At 37.3% G+C, this 9405-nt stretch overlaps 1 protein-coding gene across 3 annotated transcripts in view; it reads left to right on the forward strand.

Moving 5' to 3' along the window:
• DDX50 (DExD-box helicase 50) overlaps window positions 1–2069 on the forward strand; it is a 28437-nt gene extending 26368 nt beyond the window's left edge. For all 3 annotated transcript variants that reach the window (XM_010951674.3, XM_074374112.1, XM_074374113.1), the window contains one exon: window positions 1574–2069. In XM_010951674.3, coding sequence (XP_010949976.2) covers window positions 1574–1852 — 279 coding nt within the window. In that variant the 3' untranslated portion in view covers window positions 1853–2069. The remainder of the gene's footprint in view (window positions 1–1573) is intronic.
• Window positions 2070–9405: the final 7336 nt, after the last annotated feature.

Genomic DNA, 9405 nt, shown 5'->3' on the forward strand with positions numbered 1-9405 from the left:
ATTCCTACACTGTGGGATTTGTCTTTTTCATCCCTGTGCCTATTTATATACATATTTTGAAACAAGAATGGGATTATTCTGTTTTTAAAGTCTTTCTTAAAATTCAGAATATATTGTGAACACATTTCTTCGTCAACTATATAGTTATTTATTTTTACTGTCTTCTTGGCATTTGGCCACCTGGGTGATGACTTAATGTCCTATTTTCTGACATTCAGATTATTTCCAATAATAATATATTATTATAAACAGGTCAGCATTAAATGTTGCCATAGCTAACTCTTTATGCATTGCCATGTTTAGCTCTTTAAGAACCTGTTTAAGATGTCTGCTTCGCCAAAAGTTTTGTTCATTTTTAGGGCTTTGATCATATATTTCCACCAGTGATGTGTGTGGGTGTTTGTCTCTGCTCACGCTTACCAACAAGGTATTTTAATATTAACTTTCCTTGGTAACCCATGATCACAATGAGGAACAGTTAATGTAGCAGGGTATAACCTATTGGTACACCTATGAACTGCTGGTTTTATGTCTTGAGTCATTTACCCTGATGCCAAATTGTTTCCGGTGGTTACATTTTTTAGTCCCCACTAGTGTGAACAGATTTTTAATCTCCATTATCAGCTCTTAGTCTTTGCTTCTGTCAATATACCCGCTGAAAGCAATGCACTACTTATTAATAGCGTATTTTTTTGTGTGCTGAGAAACTAGTGCTTTAGAATGTATAAACTGAGTAGGAATTTAGAGTCCCAAAATTAGGCTGGTAATTTCTCCTGAGACTAAAATTTAGAAATTTTTAGAAACTTTTTTTCTTTAGCGGGGTGGGGTGAGGAGAAAACCAAGCTTTGTATTATTAAGTAAATTTAAGATTTAAGTTTTAAGAGGATTTTTTTAATGACATTTATTTTTTCCTGTCTAATTTTACAAGCAATACATGTTCATTGCAGACAACTAAAAAGCGTAAAGGAAAAAAATAACAATCACTCATAATCCCCACCCCCCAGAGATAACCACTATTAGCATTTTGATGCATTTCTTCCCAGTGTCTACATGTTTTCTTTTTAACTGAAGTGTGATTGACCTACAATACTGTGTTAGTTCCAGGTACACAACATAGTGATTTGATGTCTCTATATATTATAAAATAATCACCAGAATACTAGTTACCGTCTATCACCATTCAAAGATACTACAATATAATTGACTATATTCCCCATGCTGGATATTTCATCCTTGTGACTTATTTTGTAACTGGAAATTTGTACCTCTTGATCTCCCTTACCTGTTTCAGTCATCCCCCTACCTCCCTCTCCTCTGGCAACCACCTGTTTGTTCTCTGTATCTGAGTCTGTATTATGTTTTGTTTGTTCATAAAACTTAGGAACTTTAGTGAATGAACTTTGAGTATGTTTTTGTTTTCTGCTTTTCAGTTTTGTTTCAGATACTTTGAATTTAATGGATGGATGGCTTTTAGCTAATAGATAATGGATGTGAAAAAAGATTCTCCTTCATTCTCGTGCTTGCTTATGGTTTCTATTTGCATTTATATTAATCCTATAAATTCCCCCAACAGGCAGAGTGGCAGGATTCAGACTGGATACTCTCAGTGCCAGCCAAGTTGCCTGAAATTGAAGAATATTATGATGGAAACACATCTTCTAATTCCAGACAGAGGAGTGGCTGGTCAAGTGGCCGCTCGGGCCGGTCTGGCCGGTCAGGTGGTCGATCTGGTGGCCGGTCAGGTAGACAGAGTCGACAGGGGAGTCGGTCAGGAAGTCGACAAGATGGTAGAAGACGAAGTGGGAATAGAAATCGATCAAGAAGCGGGGGCCACAAACGTAGTTTTGACTGAGATAGTTAATCTGCCAGCGTGAGTTTGTCTATTTCTGCCTAATCATGTACATTATCCACCAAAAATTAGGTCATCATAGTTGAGGTATGTGTCTGCTATTTGCAAAGAAGTTGGTTGTATTTTTTTAAAAAGTATTTCACAAGAATGGTTGTAAACAAATCTACTTATCCAGTTATACCTTTGAATAAAAAAAACCTCCTTTTATTGTCTCTTTTCACTGTGCGTTAAGAATTTTCTCAGTGTAATCTTTTAAAATTTCTTCTAAAAATGTGGCAGTCAAGTTAATCTTACTTAAGGTTACTTGCATTTTACAAAATGTGGTGTGCCTATATTCAGATCATTTCTTTCTATATGGTAGAAAATAAGAAATCCCTTCTACATTAAAGGGCTGTATAAGTTGGTGACATGACTGGTTAGATGTAACATTTTAAATTCTAGATAAAGCTAATTAAAAGGTGTGCAAGTAGTGCATACTCAATAATTTATTCAACAGTATTGGCTGAATGTCTGCTATGTGCCCATCACTATCCTAGTCCCTCGGGATATATTGGTGAATAAGGCATGGTCACTATCTTCAAGGAACTTATAGTCTAAAGATAAGCAATTATGATTGAGATTAACACCTAAAGGCTAAAATGAAAGTAGGTATGGAATGCTGAGGATCTAGTTGGGGTATGCCTAACCAGTCTTAGGAGTCAGTAAGGCTTTTAGAAGAAGTGATACCTAAAAGGAGAAGTAAAGTAAAAGCATCAGTTGATTGAGCCAGGTATATGTGAATCATGGGAAGAGGAGTTTAGAAGGGAGAGGGTTTGCAGGCAGGGATAATGGTATATGTGTACCATTTTATTGTACTTCGCAGATACTGTGTATTTTACAAATTGAAGGTTTGTGGCAACCCTCGATCAAATAAGTCTGTTGGTCCCATTTTTCCAACAGTATTATTTTTAAGTTAAGGTATGTACATTGTTTTTTAGATATAATGCTATTACACCCTTAATGGAGTATAGTATCATAACTTTTTTTTCATTTTTAATTTTATTAGGTAGAATTGTTACAGTTTGACTGCACATATACAATATATTGCCTGTAGTAGTATAACTTTTATATACACTGGGGAACCAAAAAAATTTTGTGACTCGCTTAATTGAAACACTCCCTTTATTGCAGTGGTCTGGAACCAGCTACGCAATATTTCTGAGGGATGCCTGAATGTGCAGAAACCCAGAGGCAAGGAATAACTTGGTAAAGTCTGAGGACCTACAAATAGTTCAGTATGACTTGCATGTAATAGGCAGAGGACAGAAATAAGTGAGATAAGGATTTAGGGACCAGTTTTAAAGGCCTTTTGTGCATTGTTAAGGAATTGAAATGTTTTCTTGGAAATAATGGGGGACCATTAAAAGATTTAAAGTAAGAAGTAACATGGTGAGATTTGTGTTTTAGAAAGATTACTGGCTACACTGAGGAGACTGGATTGCAGAATGCTCATTCAGGAGGCTAGGAGCCCCTTAAGATGCTGTCAGAGTAATCCAAGGTAGAGGTGATGGTGGTCTTAACTAATGATAGGTAGTTTATTTTGAGTAATGAGAATTGAGGCACTTGAGAGGTTGTTGCTCATCCAGAATCACACAGCTGGATAATATATAGTGGGGTGAGGATTTGAACCATGGTAAGTCTAGCTTCTGAGCCAGGACTTTTTTTTTTTCATTTTCATTTTTTTTCCATTAAAGGTTATTGCAAGATAATTGAACACAGTTCCCTGTGCTATACAGCAGAAGCTTTTTTAAAAAATATATTTTTATACATAGTGGCTAACATTTGTCAATCTCAAACTCCCAAATTTAGCCCTTCCCACCTCCTCTCTCCAGTAACCATAAGATTGTTTACTATGTCTGTGAGTCTGTTTTTGTTTTGTAGATGAGTTCACAGTGTTCTTTTTTTTTCCCTTTTTTTTTAGATTCCACATATGAGTGATATCATATGGTATTTTTCTTCCTCTTTCTGGCTTATTTCACTTAGAGTGACGATCTCTAGTTCCCTCCATGTTGCTGCAAATGGCATTATTTTATTTTTTATGGCTAAGTAGTATCCATTGTATAAATATACCACAACTTCTTTATCCAGTCATCTGTCAATGGACATTTACGTTGTTTCCATGTCTTGGCTATTGTATATAGTGCTGCTGTGGACATTGGGGTGCACGTATCTTTTTGAATTAGAGTTCCCTCCAGATATAACCCAGAATTGGGATTGCAGGATCATATGGTTAGTCTATTTTTAGTTTTTTTTTTTTTTTAACATTTTTTATTGATTTATAATCATTTTACAATGTTGTGTCTATTTTTAGTTTTTTTGAGGAATCAACATACTGTTTTCTATAATGGCTGTACCAAAACTATATTTTCACCAGCAGTGTAGGGGTGTTCCCTTTACTCTACACCCTCTCCAGTATTTATTGTTTGTGGACTTTAGAATGGTGGCCATTCTGACTGGTGTGAGGTGATACCTCATTATAGTTTTGATTTGCATTTTTCTGATAATTAGTGATATTGAGCATTTTTTCATGTGCCTATTGGCCACTTGTATATGGAGAATTGCTTGTTAGGTCTTCTGCCCATTTTTGGATTGGGTTGTTTGTTTTTTTGTTAATAAGTTTAATGAGCTGTTTATATATTCTTTTTTTTTTAACTTTTTTTTTAATTGAGTTATAGTCATTTTACAATGTTGTGTCAAATTACAGTGTAGAGCACAATTTTTCAGTTATATGTGAACATACATACATTCATTGTCACATTCTCTTTCTCTGTGAGCCACCACAAGATCCTGTATATATTTCCCTGTGCTACACAATACAATCTTGTTTATCTATTCTACATTTTGAAATTGTTTATATATTCTTGAAATTAAACCTTTGTCAGTCACATCATTTGCACATATCTTCTCCCATTCTGTAGGTTGTCATTTTGTTTTGCTTATGGTTTCCTTTGCTGTGCAAAAGCTTATAAGTTTAATTAGGTCCCATTTGTTTATTTTTGCTCTTATTTCTATTGCCCAGGTAGACTCTCCTAGGAGAACACTGCTAAGATTTATGTCAAAGAATGTTTTGCCTATGTTTTCTTCTAGGAGATTTATCATGTCTTGTCTTATATTTTAAGTCTTTAAGCCATTTTGAGTTTATTTTTGTTGAACCAGGACTTTTAACCACTGTGCTAAATAGTGTCAGTGGACTTTAAGAAACATGGATAGATTTCAGACAATTTTAGGAAATGGAATTTTTAGGACTTAGCACTTTGAATTGGAAGATAAACAGGCAGAAGAATAAAACCTAGATTTTTGTCACTGAGATAAGTACTAGAACAAAGAGCAAGAAAAATTATGTGGAGAGGAAGTGGGAATATGGTTAATTCAGTATTAGATGTATTTTAATATTGAGTAATCATGAAATATGTAAGAGGAAATAAACAGGCAGTTGGATTGATAGGTCTGAAGCAGGAGAGTGATCTGTTCTAAAGATTTGAGGATAGTAAACGAAACCTGTAATTGTAGTTAAGGTAGTAGATGAGATGATCCAGGGAAAGTATAGTAAGAAAAGAGGACTTAGAAGGGAACCCAGAGGCATACTGGTGTAGTTGGTGCAGAGCAGAGGAAAGGGGGCCCTATTGAGAAGGGATGATAAGAAGAGGGCAGGAAGCCCAGAAGTATGAGACATTAAAAGGAGCCAGAAGACAAGGCTGAAATGGTCTTTGGATTTGGCAAAGAGACATTTGACATGGGGAGCAACCATATTAAGAGTATCAAGAATAATGAAAGCCACTCAGCAGTGACTTCAGCAGGAAACAGGAGATAAAGAAGTGGGACAACAATCATGAACATGTCTTCCAGGAACTTGGCTGTGAATAGGGAAGAATAAGCTAAAGCTGGACATAGGTGAAAGGACATGAGATTGCAGTGAGAGTTTGTGTCGGTGGGGTGGGGAGATGAGGGAAGTTTGAGCGTGTTGAAATACTATGGGAAGAAGCCAGAAAGGAGGAAGGAGGAGAAAGAATGAATGGAGCAAAATCCCTCTGAAGACCCAGAGGGATAACTCAAGCACACTCGGGAGATTTTAGCCTTAGATGGTAGAAGAACATCCCTAACATTTTGTAAGAGGAAAGTGTGATTATCATGTAGGTCAGTTTGCAGGTATTAAGGTAAAAAGTTGAAGGCGTGACTGCCTGATGTCTTCTATTTTTTTCTGTGGTAATCTTGCATGGCCATCCACTGGTGAAGAGGGAAGTAGTGAGCTAGGAGACTTGAGGGGAGTGGAGAAATGCTGAGGTATCAACTATACAACATGATGGAAAAGTCACCAGGCAAACGGAGGGTCACAGGCAGCTTTGCGGTGAGAGACTGAATTTGTAGTGCTGTTAGACTGATTGAGTGATTTCCTATAGCAACACTCGGCACCAATGGAGATATGAGACAGTTGATTGGGGATTGGGGTTTTGCTCTGAGATGAAAGGATGACAAGGTGAAGATGTCAAGGACTGCAAAAGTAATTGGACCCAAAAAGTGATTGTTCCAAGGACTCTAGACTGCTTTGGGATTGAAGTGGAGATCGAGTAGACAACAGGGAGAATGTACAAGGGGCAAGGGAGTGAAGGTCAGTGAGGGCTGACTGAATTTGAGATTTTAGGGGTGGAGCAGTTGAGGAGAAGACAGTTGCAGAGTATGGTGGCAGGGCTGTTGGGGGCAAAGGTTATTCAGTTGAGGTGGTCAAAGAACTGAGAAGCCAAGTGTTATGCGGATGGTTTTCATAGCCAATGCAATCTCCATAAAGACACACGAGGACTGAGTGGGGAGAGGAAGACTAAGCCAAGTGCCAGCATACCAATGAGGGGTGGAGGTTGGTAAATTACCTGCATTAGGAGGCGCAGAAGGTGAGATTACTACAGATCTTCAAAGGGACAGAGCATTTACATGAAAGTGAAGGAGTAATAGTTAGAAAATGGCTTTGAGGAAAAGAGGACACTAACACCAGTGTACATTGAATGTCAGGGAATAAGCAACATACGTGTGAGCCATAGGGGAGTATTTTCCGGAAGAGCCAGATTTCAGTTAAGCCAAGGAGGGAGGAAGGACTCTCAGTGCTGGACTGAGAAAGGAAGAAGTTCTCATGGGGAACGGGGTTCCAGATAGCTATGACTAGGGGGAGTGGATCTCAGTTAGGTCTGCATTTGAGTAATTGTGAGCTCTGTTTATACCCAAGAAGGTACAGGGGCTCCGTTCCTACTGAGGTACTTGGAACTTCAGTCCAAATATGCTGTGTACCTGCAAGGTTCCAGGCACTATGTCTAGGGTACAAAGTGAATAAGGATGCTCAATCTCTGCCCTGAGGAGCTCAGAATCTGTTGAAATAGATGGACACATAAACTTAGGTGCGTGGTAATGACTAAGTGTGGTTATTTGAGAGCTCTGCACAAGGACACCTAGCCCAGCCCAGCCAGGAATGGGGGTGGGAGTTCAGAGATAGCTTTTTTTGGCTCTGATGATTGAATGTGAATTAAGTCTTAGTAAAAGAAACAGGGAAGTGGGAGTGGGCATCCAGGCAAAGGCACAGAAGAGCTGATAGAACAAGATCTGAGTATGGCCAACGATAAGTAGCTCTTGTTGTGGGGGTCTCCACTCTGAGGAAATCAGTGGTGAGAACATGGCAAGAGTCATATCTTAGAAGGCTTCATAGGCCTTGTTTTGCCAGCCATTGAAGGGTTTCAAGGAGGAGAGTGAAAAAGATATGCATCCACATAGGTAAACGCCAGCAAGGGGAGGATGGATTTAAGGGGTTCCCTTGCTAAAGGCTGGCTTCTCTATTAGCAAGGAAATGGGAGGCAGATCCTAACAAGATTAAATAACAGCTTTCTATGTCTTCTGGAGGAAGAAGGGAGCAGGGCAAATTCCTCACCAGATTCTCAGCTTTGGGCTGCATTCAGCCAGTCATCTTTACTCTGCTCCTTCCTCATAGAGCCTAGCACCTTCATGGCTCCACCTTTTGGCTATTCAGAGCTGTCTATTTGGTACTCTACACTAGTGTAGTCCTTTAATATCTATTTAAATTTGAGTCAGTGACCTTGATCTTCAGCTTTTGAATTTGTAAATAATATATTTTATTCTCTTCAGCATTAGAAATTTGAATAATGAATTCACATTTAGATGTGAATATCTGAGAGCCTCCTTTCATATTATTTTTATGTGTTTTAGTGCTTAATAATGTTCTTTTAAAACTATGTTCCTATTTTAAATATTAGTAATATATGTCCATAAAATAGAGAAGCAAATTGAAGAGAATGAAAACCACCCATAATCACCTCTCAAGAGATAATTACTGCTAACATTTTGTTGTATAGACCTTTGAATTCACTGTGTGCTTACGTATATACATACTTTTTGAAACAGAAATTATCCCAATTTTATTAAAACATTACATCAACTACATCAGAGGAAACTGGTCTGGAAGAATCAATATTCAAGCATTGCTTCACATTTCCTATCAAATGGATATAAGATCCATTTCTTCTACTTCTTACTGAATTTTATACTGATGACTAGATTAAATACAGTAATTTGGCCACCTTTGAGTCAAAAAGGGCCTTTTGCATGTTTCCTCTTAGAATTTTGGCCTTGTGCCTATGTGCAGGTATGTTACAAAGGAATTTACCTACTTTATAAGCCTTGACAACAATTTTCCATACAGTAGTGTTCTGGGCTTACTCTGTTGTTGAACATGTGTTGGTAATAAAAATGTCCCTGTACTATGTACAGCAGTATCATGTAATTTTGTGGTTTATTAACTAGACTGCAGGTTCCTAACTGCTTTCCTGCCTCAGCATATAGCTAAAATTTATTTCAAAGGGTTCCTTCTTTCCCCTACTACTAGTGATAGGCTACTGTGTGCCAAGCACTGTCCAAAATCTTAAGGATACAGAGATGGATAAACCATCCTGGCTCAAGAATATCACAGAATGTAAGTTAAAGCATTGTATATTTACATAAATTTATCTTAAAAAATTGACACTGAAACATCAATAGTTTGTGAAACACGATTATTTTCCTTTAAACTGTCAAGGTTAAAAAATGTGCAATCAAAGCAAATCTTATGAAATACAGAAATAAAACTTCCAGCATTTTCATTTGTCATAAAATGATTACATTTTGAATTGTCTTTCAAAAAATCTTGACACATCTATGGGTTTTAATAGCCCTTATTTATTGTGCTCTATGTGCCAGGCACTGCTAAACCATTTTGATTCATTTTTCCTAACTTTCTCAACCAATGAAGTAGGTTTTGTTATCCCCATTATGCATGAGAAACTCAGGTTCAGATTAAGAAATATGTTCAAAATCACAGAGCAAATGGTATAGATTTTCAAAGCCAGGCAAGATTTCAACCCATTTTTTAAATGATTTTATGAGGAATTGGCTCCCAATTCTTTGCCTCAGTAGTTCTTCACAGGAAGTTTACCAATACTGCCATAGATCATTCAATAAACCACTTCCCTTCAACTGCTTGAATTAGT

Source organism: Camelus bactrianus, chromosome 11 (assembly GCF_048773025.1).
Source record: "Camelus bactrianus isolate YW-2024 breed Bactrian camel chromosome 11, ASM4877302v1, whole genome shotgun sequence".
In the NCBI taxonomy this organism is placed as follows: Eukaryota; Metazoa; Chordata; class Mammalia; order Artiodactyla; family Camelidae; genus Camelus; species Camelus bactrianus.